At 38.4% G+C, this 21,733-nt stretch overlaps 1 protein-coding gene across 8 annotated transcripts in view; it reads left to right on the forward strand.

Annotated features, from left to right (window-relative positions):
• The window catches only part of LOC122821441 (protein TANC2-like), a 68,864-nt gene that overhangs the window by 39,238 nt on the left and 7,893 nt on the right, over positions 1-21,733 (forward strand). For 7 of the 8 annotated variants that reach the window (XM_044099367.1, XM_044099368.1, XM_044099369.1 and 4 more), the window contains 15 exons: positions 8,337-8,537; positions 8,654-8,788; positions 8,886-9,082; positions 9,883-9,991; positions 11,678-11,800; positions 11,880-12,017; positions 12,108-12,206; positions 12,338-12,529; positions 12,630-12,723; positions 14,093-14,226; positions 14,308-14,431; positions 15,432-15,607; positions 15,709-15,841; positions 16,532-16,623; positions 16,705-16,839. In XM_044099367.1, coding sequence (XP_043955302.1) covers positions 8,337-8,537; positions 8,654-8,788; positions 8,886-9,082; positions 9,883-9,991; positions 11,678-11,800; positions 11,880-12,017; positions 12,108-12,206; positions 12,338-12,529; positions 12,630-12,723; positions 14,093-14,226; positions 14,308-14,431; positions 15,432-15,607; positions 15,709-15,841; positions 16,532-16,623; positions 16,705-16,839 — 2,082 coding nt within the window. Of the gene's footprint in view, positions 1-8,336; positions 8,538-8,653; positions 8,789-8,885; positions 9,083-9,882; positions 9,992-11,677; positions 11,801-11,879; positions 12,018-12,107; positions 12,207-12,337; positions 12,530-12,629; positions 12,724-14,092; positions 14,227-14,307; positions 14,432-15,431; positions 15,608-15,708; positions 15,842-16,531; positions 16,624-16,704; positions 16,840-19,531; positions 19,557-21,733 lie in introns of those variants that run through there. The other variant, XM_044099374.1, reaches the window with a different exon arrangement.

Consider the following 21,733-nt stretch of genomic DNA (forward strand, 5'->3'; position numbering starts at 1 on the left):
GCGCTGCGTGTCCTGAGGCCGAAACATCGCCACTGACCCTTCACACCCCCACCATGGACTGTTCTCCCTGCTGCCCTCTGGAAAGAGGTTCCGCAGCATCCGGTGCAGGTCCACCAGATTCAGAAACAGCTTTTTCCCACTTGCCATCAGACTGCTGAACTCTTAACTGGACTGCACTCGAAATAACTGGTCCCCACTTCATGTACATAGCTAAATAACTTCTATTTAACTGTCACTCCTGCACTTTATATTTAATATTTATATTTTATTGTGTGTCTTATTTATTCTGAGTACCCTCATTGAAACCTCAAAACATTGTCCTGAGCCGTATGCAACGAAATTTCGTTATGTATACACCCCTGTGCATACAAAATGACAATAAAGTCTGTCTAAGTCTAAGTCTAAGTCTAAGTCTAAGTCTATGGACAGAATTTCTAGGTGCAGCCAAGGTGTTGAAGGGATCTCTTTTGGTGGCCTTAGTATCGCATGTCTGCTTTTTGCAGATGATGTGGTCCTACTGGCCTTACCAGGTCATGATCTATAGCTTTCATTGGAGTGACTCACAGCCGAGTGTGAAGCAGCCGGGATGAGAATCAGTGCCTCCAAATCTGAGGCCATTGTCTTGAGCTGGAAAAGGAGTCGGGGAGGATGTTCTGCCCCAAGTGGAATAGCTCAAGTATCTTGGGATCTTGTTCATGAATGAGAGGAAAATGGAGCAGGTGATCGACAGACGGATTGATGCAGGGTCTGCAGTGAAGTGGGTGTTGTACCGGTTTGTTGTGGTGAAAAGAGAGCTGAGTCAAAAAGCAAACAACGTTCCTACCCTCATCTATGGTCATGACCAAAAGAACTGGGTCATGGATACAAGTGGCCAAAATGAGTTTTCTCCGTAGGGTGTCTGGGCTCTCTCTTAGAGATAGGGTGAGAAGCTCTTCCATCCAGGAGGGACTCAGAGTAGAGCCACTGCTCCTTCACATCGAGAGGAGCCGGTTGAGGTGGCTTGGGCATCTGGTTAGGACAGGACCGTCCCAAGCATCCATATTTACTTTATAACCTATGCATGTATAATATAGAATACATTTATTGGCCAGTGAATCTCTGGGCGCCGATTTCCTAAATTTTGGGGGATTGTGATTGGCCGATACTTATATGTGAACCCCATCTTATCCCTGATCTTATTTGCGTCAGCAAAGGTTTGAAAGTCAGTCTCTGTCCTCTGTTAAGCTGTTAGAGGTGCTGATGTTTTTAACAGCAAAAGGGGCCCCTAAGTCAAATTCTGCTCAAGGCCTAATACAGCTTTGGACCGGCCCTGTAAACTGAAAAATATAATTCTTTGGATGAACATAAAAAAATCATTGAAAGGTTTTCCACCTGATTACTTTGCTTTATTTCAGCAAAATGTAATTCTGTTACTCCTATTTAAGGCAAATGTGTTAGGTCAACTTAATTCATTAAGGTTATTCTAATTTAAATAACATGAATTAGCTCAACTTGTGTTATTATGGTTATTCTATGGTTGATTCTAAATCAAACGTGTTGGCTCAACTTAATATATTATGGTTATTCCAATTTAAAGCAAATGTGTTGGCTCAATTTAATTTATTAAGGTTGATTCAACTCATTCACTATAATTGCACCCAATGTAATTTAAAAGAGCCATCCCAACTAATTTGCAAAGCTTTGGACCAAATAATTTACTTGACTAAGAATAATCGCAATTTAGTTGAAACCAACTTTTTTTTTTTTCTCCAAAGAGTTTTTGTGGCGCTAGTGGCTCCTATTTTTTGAGACAGTAGGAGGACATGCGGCAAAGGTTGCCAGGACCGGGAGTCGAACCAGTGACTTCTGTGTCAAGGACTATGGCCTCCAAACGTGCAGTGTGTTAAACCATTGCACCACCACAGCACACTGGAGAAACTAACTTATGTTACAGTGATACCTTCACAATACTTATTAAGTTGATTCAACTCATGAAAATTAAATTAGCTCAACAAACATGCTTCATGCTGAAAGAAAGCTATTTAATCATGTGGAAATCCTTAATAACGTTAATTAAAAGACTTTTCTTAAAAAAAGTCTTTTTTTAAAAAAAGAAATTTTTTTACAGTTCTTAAATGCTGAAAGAAATTTAAGAACTGTTTCAGTGCCAATAGTGCCCTGCAGAGAAAAACAAATATCCATAGTTTAATGTGTAACTAAAACTGCTTTGAGTCTTCCCAGGCGCAAAACAGTGATGTTGTGTGATCTTCAATAATCTCTCGTGATCCTCTGATCTTGCTAGATCCTCTTTGGAGGGAAATGAATCTGACTTAATTGAATCACGTTATTTCAACTTGAATACATTATTCAAGACAAAAAACGATTGTCTCGCGTGAACTCGCGTGACATCCCGTGATCTCACTCGGCTTCAGCACTATATCAGTCTGACTATAATGAATCAATCAATCAATCAATCAATCACTTTATTTTGGTAAATTGTCCACATTAAACACAAGAAACAACAAAAGAAAAAAGGAAAACAATAATGTTATCTCAACATGATTAGATTTCATAAACATGAAGTTGTTGAATTTCTTGTTTATCCAACATGATTGTATCACGTTTTTGTTTGAAACATGAAATTATTTAGTTAAAAGTACATGATATTCTTTTGTTAATCTGATAACCCCCTAAATTCATTTTTTACAGTGTATGATGAGTTAAATCCACTGCACTGTGCAGAGATGGGCAACAAACGCGAGATGTAATTTAATGCTACTAATGTGGCTTTAGTAGTGCTTCCATTCTGTGTCTGTTGAACTTTTAATACGCACCACAGAAACTGTTCTTGGTTGCTCGAGTTTTAAGGGACAAAAGTCTCAAAGAAAGTGCTGTTATCGACGAGCAAGTCCTTGGAAAGTTCAGCTATACAATTCCACGGGTGGCTTCAGAAGAGAGGAGGATGTAGGAAGAGCAGCTTGCAGGGCCGTGCAGAGACCATTGGAGGGGCCTGGGCTTAAATTTAACAAAGGGGCACATTGAAAAATAACACCCTACAACAACATAGCAACAACCCATGTTAATCAAGAATCTAATTGAATCATACTATATCATTACCATCATGTGGGGACAATGCAAATTATGACATTATGACATCTATAAAGAAAAACTACGTTACTATCATTTAACACTCAAACATGCAAGACAGGCCTTCTTTGCAGATGTCATAAACAAAAACATTAACAATACTCGAGCTTTATTTGCAACAGTTAACAGGCTCACAAACCCTCCTATCACGTTACCACCTGAATTTCAGTCTATTGCTGCCTGCAACCAGTTTTCCAGTTTCTTTTCAGAGAAAATTCAAAAAATCAGAGGATTAATCTGCACATCCACTATAAAGTCAGTACCAACACTGAACCCAAACAAAACAAATACAGGAAAAATGACCCAATTTCAACTACTTAATTATAAAACCCTAGAGGAAATTATAAGTCAACTCAGCTCCAGTTCTTGCTGTCTGGATGTTCTACCCTCACATTTCTTTAAGAAAGTTCTGCCTGTTGTTGCTACTGATCTGATCCAAATAGTAAACTCATCACTCTCATCAGGCGTTTTCCCCCAGGCTTTGAAAACGGCAGTAATCAAACCACTGATAAAAAAGAACAATCTAGACAAGTCACTACTGCAGAATTACAGGCCGATCTCCAACCTCCCATTCATCAGCAAAGTTATTGAAAAAGTTGTGTGTAAACAGTTAAATAGCTTCCTAACGATAACCAACTGCTTTGACTCCTTCCAATCTGGTTCCCGGTCTCACCACAGCACAGAAACTGCCCTCGTAAAAGTGTTCAATGACATCCATATAAATACGGACTGTGGGAGTACCACAGTGCTGGTTCTGTTGGACCTCAGTGTTGACCAGGACATATTACTGAATCGACTGGAGAGTTGGGTCGGACTCTCCGGTCCAGTGCTTAACTGGTTTGAATCTTACATAAAGAACAGGGATTTCTTTGTTTCAATTGAAAACTTCTCATCAAAGAGGTCAAAGGTCACATGTGGGGTACCCCAAGGTTCAATCCTAGGACCCCTCTTATTCAATATCTATATGCTTCCACTAGCTCAGGTTATAACAGGAAATAATATTAGCTACCATAACTATGCAGATGACACACAGCTCTACATTACGATGTCACCAGGAGACTCAGAACCCATCCAATCGCTGAGCAGATGCTTAGAACAGATAAATGTGTGGATGTGCCAAAACTTCCTCCAGCTGAACAAAAACAAAACTGAAGTTATTTTTGGACCTAAAGAGGAACGATCTAGAGTCAGTGCACAGCTTCAGTTATTACAACTAAAAACCAGCGATCAGGCCGAAACCTGGGAGTAGTGATGGACTCTGACTTGAACCTTCAGAGCCACGTAAAGACAGTTACAAAGACGGCCTTCTATCACCTGAAGAACATTTCCAGGATTAAAGGACTAATGTCTCAGCCAGATCTAGAGAAACTCATCCATGCGTTTATCTTCAGTCGTATTGATTATCAACCTTCCAGACCTCTCAGGTCTTCTGGTTCTGGTTCTGCTCTGCATCCCCAGAACCAAAAACCAAACGAGGAGAAGCAGCATTTAGCATCTATGCACCGAAAATCTGGAACAAACTTCCAGAAAACTGTAAAACAGCTGAAACACTGACTTCCTTTAAATCTCAACTAAAAACCCACTTGTTTAGAGTTGTATTTGAAACGTAATCAATTGCAAATTTATTGATGTTGTGTTTTTAATGTTGATTCTATGTTGCATTGTCTTTTGTGTTTGATTTGATGTAAAGCACTTTGAAATGCCTTGCTGCTGAAATGTGCTATACAAATAAAGTTTGATTGATTGATTGATTTTGATTGAATGCAAAGCAAATGTATATTTTCCCCAACTGGTATAAAGTTTCTGCTTCTGCTGCTGACAGTCCTGGAGGTCTGAGTTGATCTGAAACTGTAGATGTTAAACAGACCAGAGGAGAGAAGGTCTCTGGTTATGAAGTTATGAAATAAGCTAATTTGCTGCCATTTTACTAATGAAGCCCTAATAATATTTATTTAACCTCTAGAACAACCTGGCTGCAGACTGATTTATAGATCCAAAAAGCTCAAAGGGGCTAACTCTGTATAATAGTTTGATGTTAGCACCTCTGAGATCTAGAATTTTAAGACTGGGATATCAAGGCAAAGAAAACTCAGTAGCTGCTGGTAGGGGACATTCAGACATTCAGGGAACCCTAGAAATGGTTTAATTGTGACACAAACCATAGATCTAAACCTGTACCATCATTTATAGAAAATGAAAATGTTATTACATTTTATTTAATGTATTCAGTTGAGAAAAATAAATAGTACATTTAGGATTTAATTAGGACCTTTACTTTATAAAAGTTTAAAGAAGCATCTTGATAGTTTGATTGTTATGTTACCATGGTTACAATATGGTGTAATCTTTGTGTTTGTGTTGGGTTTGTTCACAAATACATCACAGCAAATAACCAATAATCAGTGATTGATTTTAAACTCGGTCAATAAACCTGGTCTCCCTCCCACAGATTCACCTTATCAATATTTAAACATGCTAGTGATGCTGAGGTTCTTAGTAGGAAGGGTTCTGGGGGGCTGGAGGGTTCTGTCTAAGGCCCCATATTACCTTGGGCCGGCCCTGCATGAACAGCCACTGCGATGCGCATCTCTGGAATCTACCTGGAATCCCCCGGTGGCCCCTGTGTCAGTCCGCCGATGCTTTGGAGACATTTTGATTCATTTTATTGTGGCATGTTTGGCTTTATGCTGCGGTTCTAATTATTGCTACAGTATTGTCTTTGATGTTTATTTTGTGAACTCTAAATGCTCTGGGCCGAATCTTCCTTTAACACTTGAGGTTCTGCAATAACTTCTATCAATCAATCAATCAATCAATCAAACTTTATTTGTACAGCACATTTCAGCAGCAAAGCATTTCAAAGTGCTTTACATCAAATCAAACACAAAAACACAATGCAACATAGAATCAACATCAAAAACACAGCATCAAGTCAGATTCCGTCAATAAATTTGTAATTGATCACATTTCAAATACAACTCTAAACAAGTGGGTTTTTAGTTGAGATTTAAAGGAAGTCAGTGTTTCAGCTGTTTTACAGTTTTCTGGAAGTTTGTTCCAGATTTTTGGTGCATAGATGCTAAATGCCGCTTCTCCTCGTTTGGTTCTGGTTCTGGGGATGCAGAGCAGAACCAGAACCAGAAGACCTAAGAGGTCTGGAAGGTTGATACAACAGCAGTAAATCTTTAATGTATTGTGGTGCTATTTACAGCCGAGAACCTCCAGCCCAGATCCCATCAATAGAGGCTTTAGCCCGCCTGGTAGAAACGTTAAGGAGAACAAGAGCGAACAGACAGCAGGTGGTACCAGGTGGTACCGGGACTTTGAGGTGCGTAGCGACTCGCGGTGACAGTCGCAGTACCATGTCTTATATCAGGATGTCTGATATAAAGACAGACATTCTTTATATCTGTCGGTGGGACCGACTCAGACTGCCTGTAGCCAATCGGGCATTTAGCAGAATGATAAAGTTAAAGTCAGAAGTTTTCTGTGCAGCCGAATCATTTCTGTGTTTAGGGGCGAGGCGGGTTTAGTCCTGCTATTGCGAGGAAAATTATAAAAATATAAATGGAAACAGTTTTTCTAACGTCAACATCAGACCTACGTTTTTATTCACAAACCAGTATATAAAAAATATTCTTGCCCATTATTTGATAGTTAGAGAATACAGATCCGTCTCCCTGTCTGAACAACATGGAGGAAGAGAAATTGAGTCATTATAACACTGAGGGCAGTCAGACTAGTTTATTTAGCTAAATTACTATTTTTAGCTAAATATTATTGCTGAGGGGCACAAGCAGGCCTTCTGACATACAGATTAAAAAAACAAAAATAAATAAAAAATTCAAAAAGAGCACTAGGGCCATCAAGGACAAAAGGGGCAGGGGCTCAAGTTCCATCTCCCCCTGCCTTGCAGCTTGTTTACATAACCTCCAGGAGATTTGTGAGAGCTGGGCAGACTAAATAATTTCCATCTGCCCTCGAGTCTAACTAGTACATGTCTTTTAATTCCAATTATCCAAATCGATGTGGTTATTTTCACTGGGCCAAAACTAACAACTTCTGCGATTTTATCTCGCTAGCGAGTTTTAGTGTCCATACTCTGCCTGCGAAAGAATCACATTCATCTTGCGCCCCTGTCCCCACAGCATGTCAGTCTAAAATCCCAATCCATCACAAATTTGTCGATATGCCAGGTATCTGAAACCTTCAAACAGCAGAAATCCTGTCATCATGAATCCAAATAAATCCAGGGTGTATTCCCCCGGGTTAGTCCCTGCAGTAAAAGTGGGATCTCCTGTGCCCAGTCTTGAGAAAGCTTGATTATTCGCACTATTGAGAGATCAAGTAACCAGATCCGATTCGGAGGATGTGCAAAGAGACAAGTGACTTTTTACCCACTTGTTTAGGTGCTTGTGCATGGTTATGGCTGTGTTTTGTGTTTTTGTTTTCACATACATCCTCCTGTTTCTTTATTGTACAAAAGACAACTTGAAATCTAGTATGTGCTTTGTGATGCCATGGAGGTGAGACGGCAGTATAATCCATTGATATGTCTGCCATCTTTTGTTCTTCAGTCTTCCAACTCAACTTACAGAAGATGGCAGTGTGGTATATGAAGGTAGTGTAGTTGACAGCACTCCTCTACGGGTGTAAGGCTTCTCTTCTTTGAGACTTGAAAGGAAAACTCATCTGTGTTGATGTCGCAACTTATTCCAAGGCTGCTTTGCATTGGTGGAAGGTTTGCTCCAAGGTTGGGATCCTTAATACCCTTTTCCAGGTCCTCCTTGGGGGATGCTTTCATTACATTAATGTCATTTGATGCAGTCTTGTGGAAATTGGATTCAGCCAATGTTTGTTGACCTTTTTTGACAGGGGAAATTGCTTCATCACTGGATGAAAAGGATGCAAACTTTCTCCACAGTGATGGAAAAATGCAATGCCAGTTATCACAAATGCATCACAGCTGTTGTTGCCTTAAGGGGTGGTGCAACGTTGGCGTGTTTGGGGGCAATTACTTATGCACATACTGTAGGTTGATTTGGATGTCTTTTTTCCTGAATAAAGAAATAGAAAACTACGTTCTTGAATCATTAATGTTATGATATGATGTATAAAACTGAAGTATGAAAATCAAGAACATAAGAATTCTGTAAAGAGGCTAATACTTTTTCCAATTACTGTATGCATCTTGGTTTTTTGTGATTCAGGATTACTTGATGCAGCGTATCCACAGCAGCCCTGGGATCCAGAACAATGTGTCGCTGGGCAATGGTCGCCTGGACAACACAACACTGACCAAGATGATCAGCCACTTGAAGAGCCTAAGCAAAGGCTCTTACCTCTACCTGAAACTGACTCTTGACCTAATCGAAGGAGGTTACCTTGTTCTGAAGAGTTCTAGCTTTAAGGTGAGGATAGGGTTATTGTTACAGAATGGAAAACTTTTTTATAAATTACATTTGCAAAGAAAGATGTGAGAATGTCAAACTGTGCGAAGTAGATAATCAATTCTCTTTGCTTGCAGGTGGTTCCAGTCAACCTAGCAGAAGTGTACCTGCTACAGCTTAACATGAGGTTTCCCACCCAGTCGTCTTTTCAAAGAGTACTGGCTCTGCTCAATGTTACTGTGGCTTCGCTCCACCCACTGACCGATCAGCAGGTATATACCAGTTTTTAAAGGTAATAAAAACCAAACATTGGTGCCACTTTACTCAACCGCAGAGGTAATCTAACTTCTGGATTCACTGTTTCCCAAGTTGTTTGAGGTGGTGAATGCAGGTTGCCTCAGTGGAGAAACATTCCAGTGGGAGGAGTTTACACATCGCCTAGATCAGCTCTCTTCTTTCCTGCTACTGCGGAGTGACGGCAGCAGGATGCTTAACCATGCCTCCTTCAGGGAGTGGCTAGTGTGGAGGGAGGAGGGGCAGGATGACAAGTTCCTCTGTGACCCAAGGTATCCTGAGATGCAGCTGGAACCAGAGACTTATAAAGTTTTAGTGCACATGCACAAAAATATTGAATTAAACTTACTAAATATTTCAGTTGTTTGCCTTACATATTGCTGGTAAAATGATCCGTAACATTTTTGTATGAGGGAACATAAAATTCACACCAGATGACTGCAACAACCCAAGCAATGCACTCATGTAAAGAAACAAAGCAAGTTTGTTCAAATGGGATTATAGGTTCAAACTTGGAAATTACACAGGAAAAGAATATGAAACACATTACAGATGAGTCAAAAGAAAATTCACAAGAATTTTCCAAGAGCCAGGCAGCACATGTAAAGAAATTCAGACTTGGAAATGATCAAAATTTCCTCAATGTGTACTCACAGCCCAAGACTCCACTGTTGAAGAAAAAGCCCACTTAAACATGTTAGCTTTCTTGCGTAAAATTTGGCAAACAAATGATATCGTGGGAGAAAATATCACAGTCTAATGAAATTAAGCCAAAGCTGAAGTCTTTCAATCTCATTGTCTGCTCACCACCCTACAAATTTCATGTCCAAAGTGAAGTTTGCAGACGAGAACATCATCATGTGTGGTGTCTGTTGGAGCATATAGTACTGGCAGACCATATGCTTTCATAATGTTAGATGGTCAGCTATGGACCATTGTAATCACACAGCAATCAGATTAGCACTTAGCTATGAGAAAAGTCAATGTCATAATATTGCTTTTTGGGTTCTAGGACGTTTTGATGAAAAGTGCGCAGCTGTTTTCTCTGATCCATCTGTCTCTCTGCTTCTAGAAGTGGACACACCCTGTTGGCCTTCTGGTTCTGCAGACAAGAGGGAAAACTAAGCCGACAGCAGACCCTGCAGCTGGGACATCATATTCTGAAGGCTCATATCTACAAGGTTTGCCTTGACTCAGAAATAAATCTTTTTATTTTATTGTTTCACCTAAACATGATTATTACTCTTCAGAAACTGATTATGGATCAATTTTTGTTACTTTACCTCATTTTCCTTTACCCTGAATCCATTTTTTGTCGTTCTTTTGTCACACTACTGTTACTACTACTACTTGGGTTACTACTACTTTGAGATTAACTATGTTAAGTAAAACTAGACACTGAGAATGGTGGTTGATTTTTGCTGAGTAATGAAACATTTTATAGTAGATTCTATGCAGACACTAAAACAAAAACATCCTCTTACAATTCTGAAAGCTTCTGGTGACTTGTCATAATGCAACAATATTACAGAACCTACATATTAAGCTCTTTTATTTAAATCTCTGTGAAGGATATTAACCTTTACATGTAGGCTATCTTTTGAATTGTTGTGGGGAAGACTTTTAAAGTCTGCTAACTTTAACACCCTTAACTTTTCGAAATGACATTTCATAACAGTTACCACTGCAGGCTGATCTCAAACTAGCAATCTACAACAAATCTGAATTTTCATGGCCTACCAAATCGAATCAAAGTTTTTTTATATAGCACATTTCAGCAGCAGGGTGGTTCCAGGTGCTTTACATAATAAATACAAAAAATTACAAAGCTATAAAGAAAACAACATGCAGTCAACAATTGTTGGATAAAAACAACAGAAAGTCATACCTTTAGGGCTGCACTGATTGCAAATCTCCGGCCAATTACAGATCTTTAAAAAGTCTGACCTGCCGATTCTAGTTTCAGCCGATACCAATGGTGACTCTAGTCTCTAGAAGTTGACCCAACACACACTTAAGTTGTTTAAAAAAGTAACTTCAGACTTGACATGGACTAGTGATCCAAAAACTAGAGGCATTCTCAAGCATTAGAATGCCTCTAAGCTTAAGTCTTACAGGCATTCCTAAGACTCGAGCTCTGTGAGCGCTGTAATCAAAACATTTGTTTGATCTCATGAAATGAGATACTGGACATATAAACAATTTTCTTAAAAAAACTATTTGGGTTATTTGACTTGAAGTTTGGCAAAGTCAAACCAAATATCAAGGGACTGATAACCCTCTGAAACAGGCACATCCATACAATTTTTGAATGTGGTTGCGGTGTATGTTATGAAATGGGTTGTATTTTAGGAGCTCTTGATGTTTAGACCATAAACAATAAACATCCTTGTGTTTTGTGCTATTTAAGAGTCTCCCCATATGTCCAAATTGTTTGTTTTAGTTTTTCTGTTTTTTACAGCTCTTGTGTATTGTTTTGCCTTTTTTCTTGATTGTACTCTGCAAATAGCAATAAAAAAAAGTAAGAAAAAAAATAGCCCCAGGCAACGTAACTTAGCTTGTGAACAAGTTATATAGCATCACATCTGTTGAAAGCAATGCTGGAGTGTTTTTTAACCTAGGTGATGTATTTTCCATTGCCATGCAAATGCAAATAAATCACAGAACAAATCTATAGCACTTAAAAAAAAAACCTGGGGAATTGTATTTACACGTGACAAATCTGCTAAAATTCAAATGAGTTGTTTGAAAATCAAAGTTTAGAATTATGAAGCTGATTATGAAGTTGAATATGCATAGTAACACCAACTCTGAATATATATATATATATGCGTGTGTGTGTGTGTGTGTGTGTCACTCTCTTCCAGGGCTTGAGTAAAAAACTTGGGGTTTCCTCCTCCGTTCTTCAGGGGCTGTGGATGTCATATAGCACTGGAAGACTTTGCCCTGTGCTTTCATCGCTGCGCAACCTCTATACCCCCAATATCAAGGTAGCATAAAACATCCACGCCAGCTTTTTTGTGCTTGTGGTGATGGTACATGCACACTTTTGTCTCTGTGTCCATTCAGGTGAGCAGGCTCCTGATAATGGGTGGAGCCAATGTGGATTACCGAACTGAAGTCTTTAAAGGTGCCCCCTTATTGTGTGTCCATGCTCACCTTGGCCACAAAGATGTCGTAGCACTGCTGCTCGACCACAGAGCCCAAGTGATTATTTTTTGTTTTTGTCTACCTGAGATTATGGCAATGAATTGAAAGACTTTAACCAAACAGGAGGCCTGTGTATTTTATTTTTAGGTGGATGCTCAGTCAGATGACGGTTTAACAGCTCTGGGATTTGCTGCTGCAGCTGGCCACTTGGACATTGTCACCTTGTTGAGTCACCACAAAGCCAAGGTAGCTAAATTTCTAACTGAATAAAAAAATAAGGAAAAGAAAAAAATAGGTTTCAACAAAAACCTATTTTGTAAAACAGAACCAAACATAATACTGCTCCGAATATGGTCTCTGCCTTCCTATACATTTAGATTGGCCACATGGACAGCTCAGGTCGGTGTGTACTGGTTCTGGCAGCCCAGCACGGTCACCTTGAGGTGCTGCGCTTCCTGCTGAAGAGCCTTGATTGGAGCTGCACTTCCTGTTGTAGCCAGAGGGGGACAAGCAGGAGCCAAGCTGTGCAGCAGGCTCTGATTGCAGCAGCCAACATGGGGCATGCGGAAGTGAGAAACTCAGGATAAGAGCATGTGACATTTGTTCATATACTGTAAGGTTGGTATCATGAATAATGTGTAACATAATAACATGATGTGTTTTATGTAGATGGTGTCATACCTCCTGGATCTTCCAGAAGAAGATGAGGAAGAGGAGCAGAGACCTGAGATTAACACATATGACTGTCTGTGGGGGGAAACAGGTATGATTCATAATAAATGTCAGAAATTTAAGCAAAACACAGATTCTGAGGAAAACAGGGAGCTCTGGAAAAAATTTTCAGGCATTAAATATGTTATTGTAACGCATTTTAATACGTTACAATAATGTGTAATACAATACACATTTCAATGAATTTTATAGAATTCTTTTCTACTTACTCCAAAACGAAGTAGTGGATAACTGAGACGTGAAAGGAAAACTATATTTGGTTTCCAACTTGTTTTCTAGATTAAATAATATAGGAGCTATGTCTTGGATTTATTCACTCTCCCTTAATCTGGTTAAGAATCTTGAAAAGCTGTTCTCCTTCATGTTCAACTCAGCTGAAAAATAGTCTCCAAAATACAGCTTACATATTTCAGATTTTGTTTGTAAATTAAAAAGTAAGCAATTCAGTTCATTTAAAATTATTATTAATACCAGAGGGATATTAAATGATGTGACTCATGTCATTAGATGCTGATGGAAGTGAGCACGAAGTATTTCCTGTAGTGGTCTGTATTACAGCAGCTCTGAAGAAGCCTCTGACTGAATAACTTGTTTCTGTACAACAGTCTCTTGAGGAGAATGCCCAGGGTTCTCCATAACTATCTTGAAGAATTCTTCTTCCCACAACGATTTCTATATATTTCACAGTAGTGCCTTTACAACAATGGACAACAAAGTCTCTTTTCTCGTGGATCACTTGTTGTTCATTTCTGGATCAAAAAACGATTTGATAGGATGTTGGATAAAACTATTGTTGTGCACAAGTTGTGCTAAAAGGAGTTAGCCTTTCATTGAAGCTTTCCAGGTCTAAAATAGCATCTCAGTGTGCACTTCTGCATGTTACAGCAGCACAGACATCCATGCTAATTTCTGCATCCACAGTCCACATTTCTAAAGGAATATTTTTTCAAAGAAGCTCAGTGATCTAGGGTTCCTGAAAAATGTGAAAGCTGGATATAATTGCACTTTGTACCAATCTGATGATGGATAACATAAATGAACAGATTAAAACAATATCTTTGTTGTTGAGCTCATATTCAATATATTCAATAATTTTGCACCAAGGTCGTTTTTGAGTTGAAAATCTATATTTATCAGAATATGGCTTTCAATTAAAATGCAATTACTTTCCATTGATTAATTACAGACCCTGCAGTCACCACTTGTCTAAATGTCTTTAAGCAAACTGATTCTTTTATGTACAACAGGAAGAGTAGCTATGAGTTGGATAAATAGATAGGTGTTACTGAAGTGGGGTTAATTTGTATTTTGTGGTCTTTCACGCTCAGTATTTTATTATTGTTGTTTAGTGTGGTTGAAAACAGTTGGAATGGTGGTTGACTAGTTGGTGTGTGTTTTAGCTCTGACAGCTGCAGCAGGACATGGAAAGCTTGCTGTGTGTAGACTCCTGCTGGATCAGGGAGCTGCTGCTGAGCAAGGCAACAGGCATGGCATCACTCCACTCTTCAGCGCCGTGAGACGGGGACACACACAGGTAAAACCCACTTACAGTGTGACAGTTGGACTTAATCCTGCAGAGACCAAATTTTTGCCTCTTCCTTTGTTTCTCCATCAGGTGGTGGAGCTGTTGCTGAACTATGGAGTTGAGGTGAACAGTGTGGACCAGCAGGGTCGAACAGCTCTGATGACGGCAGCCTCAGAAGGACACATTACCTCTGCCCAGCTTCTGTTGGATCACGGTAACATTCACCTCATAAGACTTCTGACTCCAAGTTTGGCATATAGTGCCTTTGCACAACACTGAAAAAAATTTACTTACGGTGTTATCACATTAACAAAAGAATATGTACTTTTAACTTAATATTTTCATGTTTCAAACAAAAATGTGATACATTCATGTTGGATAAACAAATAATTTAACAACTTCATGTTTACAAAGTAATCAGGTGGAAAACCTTTCCATGATTTTTTTATGTTCATCCAAAGAGTTATTTTTTTTAGTGTAGGTGCGAGGTAGATAGAGCCATAAGAAGCAGCAGAACTGAATGCTTGTTTGAGAATCATAGCTGAGCCAGTGACTCAACTTACCCCTGGTCAAATGGTTCAACTTACCCCAAAACTACCATTTCAACTTTATTTGGGTCCGCTCCCAAAATGTTACACTTTTCTTTGGTTTATGACCTTATCTTGTAGCTCATACATACTACAATTGATGCATAAAACAAATTTTAAAAATACCTATTGTGGTCTAAACACATTTCTTATGAAACTTGTGATAAACAAATTTCCACTCTTGAAAGTGAATTTTGTCTAAGAAATAAAAGTCTAACCACGTCAGCCATGTGTTTCTTACATTCACAAGCTTCATGAAATAATGCCTTCCTCCTATCTATTTGATGTCATGATCAACAATTTTTCTTTCTTCGCCTCTTCCTTATAAAACTCACAGATGAAGCATTAGTAGGCAAGAAAACAACAGGGCTTAGGAGGGCTGAGGAGCTAGAAAATGAACCCCCCAACAAAACCATTAAAGACCCAGACAAAGTGAGAAAACCAAGTCAGGATTTGTCATTGCATTGTCAATATAAACAAAAAGCTCAAAGGGTATGAATACTTTAGCATGGCACTGTGTACTTGCACATGGAGGGTGAGTAACTTTTTACCATAAGAATCAGCTTCTAAGATTACTGTGTGACACAGTAAAATCAGTTATGTGATTGTCATCTGTCTTCCAATTAGGGGCCTCTCTCAACCAGATCGATAGGGAAGGCTTGACTGCTCTGAGCTGGGCATGCCTCAAAGGCCAATTCACATTGGTCAGGGAGCTGGTGGAGAGAGGGGCAGCCACCGACCATGCTGATCGCAGCAGTCGAACACCTCTGGACCTAGCAGCCTTTTGTGGAGACCCTGAAGTGGTTAGCTTACACAGATACAGATGTGACTTCATGTGACTAGACACAGTGTATTCATTTTCTAAGTAAAGTTGGTGTTTACTTACATGACGGTGCTGCTGCAGGTCCAGTATCTAGTGGATCATGGAGCGTTGGTGGAGCACATGGACTGCAGTGGGATGCGCCCTCTGGACCGAGCAGTTGGCTGCAGGAACACTTCAGCAGTTATTGCTCTTCTCAAGAAGGGAGCTAAGATTGGTAGGAACATGACTCAGAATAGTTTCACACAGTAATAAACCATCACCTATAATGTTTAAAAAACAATGCAGTGGATACTGTGTTCTAATTTCTATTGTTTTAAAAGGGTAAGTGTCGTGTCCAAATAAACTTTAGTGATGTAAAAAAAATCTCATCTGTATTGAGGCATTATTTAGCTCTGCCGAAAGGGAAGCATGCTAAGCAGGTTGGCCAAGCTCAGCCAGTCATTTTAGGATGCAAAGATGAGACAGTTCACATCAACTGGAATGTTGGAAAGGTGACAAAATGTTTCATCCCAACTTCTGTAAACCTGCTGACGCGTTTGTTGATATGGGTATCTGTGAGCGCAATTTTAACTTTTAATGCATTAAAGTGTCATTGCTAACTGAGTGACACACAGTGACAACAGTCAAACAGTCATAAACACATCTTCATGTTCATAACAGGTGTTATGTCGTATTTATGACAGTGTCATGTCAGTCTTATCCACACTCCTTCAAATAATGTTTTACCCAATCATCTACACACCATGACAGAAATGGGAAACGATTTGATGGCTTTGCTTTTTCAAGGTGCTGAAAATATCTGTTTTGGCTATTCAATCTGCAGCAAGCCAGATTCTTTTTTTCCACCTTCATCAAACTAAATGTTTAAATATATTTATATTTATTCATGTCTATGTGTGCTTAGGACCAGCAACCTGGGCCATGGCCACTTCCAAGCCGGACATTTTAATGGTGTTACTCAGTAAAATCATCCAAGAAGGAGACAGACTGTACAAGGTGAATACTACCACTAATGTCCAGAATAATAACATGCACTGCTACTGATATTTGCAGTAATTCATGTATGTATATTTACAGCAAGGAAAGGTGAGAGAAGCTGCACAGTCCTACCAGTCAGCCCTCCACAAGTTTCCCAGAGACGAGCTAAAGCCCTTCAAACAGCTCAGAGTGTGTGTGCTGCTCAACTTGTCCCGCTGCCGCCGTAAAATGAATGTGAGTCTCTGTGGATTAAAAAACACACACACAACAACCCAGGAGACAGTCATTTTAAGTAAATTTGAATATTTTTTAAAAGTTAATTTTTTTAAGAACTCAGTTCATCAAGTGAGACACATTATATGGTCTAATTCCATACAGAGTGGAATTAGACCATGTTTTCATGCATTTATTTCTGTTTAATTGTGGTTTTCCACTTTCAGTTAAGGAAAACACATTTAAAGTGAAACTAAGGCCAATTTTTTTTCGCTTATAAAGTATCTAAATACATCATTTGAAGTGCTTCTTTAAGGTTCTTTTAAATGGTAGAAAAATATATTCTGAGGTCAAATTGCAAATCTGATTGCTGTATTTGGTCTCTAATTAGCTAGAGAATGTTTTAAAGTGTTGAATTAACCAAAAATCTATCTTTTGAGAAAAAATTGTACAGTTTGTGTGACGTAACGGCTGAGCTGATTGCTATGTTCAAGGTGGTTTTGTTGGCTCTGTTGTGGTAGAAACTTGTTTATGTGCGACTGCTCAGGCTCTCAGCCCACAGTGAGAAAAGTCAACAACAAAAAAATCCTTTTAGCCTTGGGTGAGATTCATCCAACTGGAAAGGCAGTATTTCACCACCAACAATGTGAACTAACACGGCGATCTGTACTGCGCACTTCTGAGAGAGGGCTTACAACCAAATGAATACTACATGGGATCCAGAAGAAATGACAAAATCAGACTGAAATCCACTGCAGTACCACTATAACACAGCAGAGACAGAGACGGGAAGAACAGCACTGATTGGGAGCAGAGACAAAACACTTTCTTCCAGCAGCAGCTGGAGCTTTGGTTCCTCTGGAGCTACTTCCCGGTCAGCAGCTCCTAAACTGGAAGAACCCAATGGTAGGTGGAACTTAACGTTTAATGATTCAGTACTTTCAATAATTAAAATATACTGGCAAAAAGTTTAATATTTTGCCATATCTAATTAGAATGTGTGGAAGACGTACAGATTGCACCTTTCTCATTTGTAAAAGTGAAGCGTTAAAGAAGAAATGTATCTCTCTTGTCGCTGTGAACTGATTACTAATTTATGCAGTAATTCTAATTAAAACAAATCATTCTGGTGCATTTTGGTTGCCTCAGGATCAGCTTAGTACTTTAAACTATTTGTTCTGAAACTTTTTATCTAGTCGTGCCCATTCCAAGACTAGAATGGGCACGAGACAAATCACCAGTTATTTTGGTGATTTGTCTCTCTTGTAATCACATTTCCAGCAAGAATAGCTAATAACATCTCTGGGCTTGTTCAGAATTGTGCAGGTGATATCAAAGAAGGGGTCCTATGTTAACATGTAACTCGCTCCTTTAAAATAACTTTTGATTTTAGTACATGTGACCACTTAATGCAGTACATTCAAAGAATGACCGTTTGCAGTTCTTTATAATCCATAGAATATTTAGAAAATCTGCTGTGCATAATAATTTGGAACAGTGCATTTTGAGATTTTATTTTTGAAAAAAATTCATGGGGAACTTTGTTCAGTAAAATTTGATTTATACTGTAATAGTTCATGACTTGAAAATTATACTGACCATCATTTGCATTGACCATTTAAAAAGATCTGAGAAAATATCACTTGCATAATAATTTGGAACACGGTATATAAAATGCAAATATGTGAATCTCTCCTAACTTATCAAATTAAGGTAATCTGTAAAATGGTAGAAAACAGTTTTAGAAAGTTTTGTCATTTAAATCAAATGTATACACCTACACTGTTTATATATAAAGTCTAATGAATGTTTTTGGATGCATGTTTTTGCAGATAACAGATGCAATATTGCAGTTGGAAACCCCAGCAGTAACTCCTGACACAACTGATGAACAATTTGTACCTTATATGATGGATGACTGCACATCTGACCAGTGCCAGTATTCCATTTCTTTCCCCCACAACAATTTCATTCATGTGGTCCTGGAGAACATAGACATGCTCCACAAAAACATGCCTGTTTTCTTTGGTTTATGGTGTCAGTTTGCACAGTCAAAGCTGCTACAAAATCAGAAACTAATTAAAACTAAACGTCTAATATTCTTATACAGTTTATGTGGCCAAAGTATGCTATAAAGGTTTATTACTTCAAAACTGTTGGTCCAGAGTAATCTTTGGAAGGCCTTTGTTGTCTTCAGCTTCATCAGGTGAGGCTGTTCTGATGATGGTTGCAGATGTGTTGCCCAATGATGAATGTAGTTTAATTGTGTACAACATTAAACATTTTGTGAAACTGAATGTTTTTGTTTGTTTACATGTGATGTTGTGTTACCAAATTGTACAAAACTGTACAATTCTAATAATAAGAAATGTAGAAATGACATGTTAAATGACAGATGTATGAGGCCACTCCCTAAATGTAATAAATTAGCCGTAGAATATTATCACCAGACGGCTGGCTGAAAATTGAGAAGCTGGTATGGTAAGACTGAACATAAATTGTAGAACATGAGTTCTAGACTACTCACCAATGGTCACAAGTATTGCTGTCCATGTGTCCAAAGTGATCACACAGACACCTGTTACATTATGAGAAAAAGCCCACAAATTCTGAGAACTAAAAAGAAATTCTCCATAATAGAATTTATTGGTTAAAATAAATTTTATTTGTACAGAATTAAGCTACATTGAGCTTTCCTTGTATTCATGTATAGCAATGACATGGGAAATAAAAACCAGGTACTTCATCTCACGGAGCCAGAGTCCCAACTTTGACCTGGACAAGGCTGTGGAGAGTGTTATTAAATCTTCTAGAGGTATGAATATTTCTGAGTATGTATGCTTATTTATCTATTTTATCTTGGTAGATATAGTCCCATAAAAATGTTGTTTTCCATTCCTGTATCTATTCTTCTGCTGTTTACTATGCAGTCAATAATTCTAGCTTCTGGCTCACCTCTGAGCCTTCAATCTTAAACATGTAGCCAATTTAATTCTCAGGATTGTTCACCTCCTGCAGGTCCTATTCTGTGTCTTTAGCTGCACAGTCCGGAATGTTCTCCTCCATCTACATCAGTAATGGTTGCCGCTAGGGGCCTTTTCTCAGGTGGAGCAGTAAGCAGGCTAGATAGAGGCAGTACTGGTACCTTTTATTTTGAAATATTGTCCATTTTTACACCAAAAATGTGAATTTAAATCCTGTTACAATACAAACATGTTGAAACCAACAAGTTTAAAGTGAAAGATGTACTTTAAGGTACTGTCTTGATATTTCTGTGCGAATTTTGACATTTTTGTGTAAATTAGTGTAGTTCAACAATATAAAACCAACTTAATGTGTTCGCGTTGGTGCCTAAACAGTTGAATTCTCTTGTTGTTTAGAATAGCACAGCTTTTCATCACACAACCCTCCTTATGGACATACAACAATCTCATCCAGACACAAACACCCACCTAGTGATGAGTCAGGAGTTGGAATAGCAAGCGTGGCTGTGGCTAACATTGATCTATAGCATTATTGAGCTTTACAAATGCTTACAAAGGCTTGTAAAATGCCTGTACTTGTAGGAGGGTTTACTCAAAGTAGTGTAATTCAAAGCAATGACTGGTGTGATAGACGAGTTGCTGTTATGGTTAAATGATTTTGAGTTTTTCTCTCTGTCTCTATTAGCTGCTTGCATGCACACATATACACCCACACGTAAGGTTACACACGCAAGGGTAAGGAAATGACATCACAGGGGAACATCCTCTTTAGAGCGGAGCTTATTTAGGAGAGAAAAGGAGTGGAAATCCACTGCTTAGGGCCATTTGTTGTTTCCCATAAGGAAGTGTGGTGATGGACCAGCGCTGTAACATTAAACTATTTCTCTGTTCCAAAACAATATGATCACTTATTTGGCCTTAATAAATTGGACTGATGATTTTAATGCTGTTTTCATGATTATTCAGAATGATGCTTCCTAAAACAAAGAGTCTGGGGAAACATTGCTCTAACTTGTATTGTCCATCCATCCATTTTCTGTTCACCCTTCTTCCCTAATGGGGTCAGAAGGGTTGCTGGTTGATATAGATATTTGTTTTTCTCTGCAGGGCACTATTGGCACTGAAACAGTGCAGTTCTTAAATGCAGTGTTATACTATAAAAGAACTGTAAAAAATGTCTGACTTAAAAAAAAATGTCTTTGAATTAACATTATTAAATCATGGAAAAGATTTTCACATGATTAAATAGCTTTCTTTCAGCAAAATGAATTTAGGGGGTTATCAGATTAACAAAAGAATATCATGTACTTTTAACTAAATAATTTCATGTTTCAAACAAAAATGTGATACAATCATGTTGGATGAACAAGAAATTCAACAACTTCATGTTTATGAAATCTAATCATGTTGAGATAACATGATTCTTTATAGTCAGACTGATATAGTGCTGAAGCCGAGTGAGATCACGGGATGTCACGCGAGTTCACGCGAGACAATCGTTTTTTGTCTTGAATAATGTATTCAAGTTGAAATAACGTGATTCAATTAAGTCAGATTCATTTCCCTCCAAAGAGGATCTAGCAAGATCAGAGGATCACGAGAGATTATTGAAGATCACACAACATCACTGTTTTGCGCCTGGGAAGACTCAAAGCAGTTTTAGTTACACATTAAACTATAGATATTTGTTTTTCTCTGCAGGGCACTATTGGCATTTAAGAACTGCACTGAAACAGTTCTTAAATTTCTTTCAGCATTTAAGAACTGTAAAAAAATGTCTTTTTTAAAAAAAAGTCTTTTAATTAACGTTATTAAGGATTTCCACATGATTAAATAGCTTTCTTTCAGCATGAAGCATGTTTGTTGAGCTAATTTAATTTTCATGAGTTGAATCAACTTAATAATTATTGTGAAGGTATCACTGTAACATA

The sequence above is a fragment of the Gambusia affinis genome, linkage group LG19 (genome assembly GCF_019740435.1).
Source record: "Gambusia affinis linkage group LG19, SWU_Gaff_1.0, whole genome shotgun sequence".
Taxonomy (NCBI): domain Eukaryota; kingdom Metazoa; phylum Chordata; class Actinopteri; order Cyprinodontiformes; family Poeciliidae; genus Gambusia; species Gambusia affinis.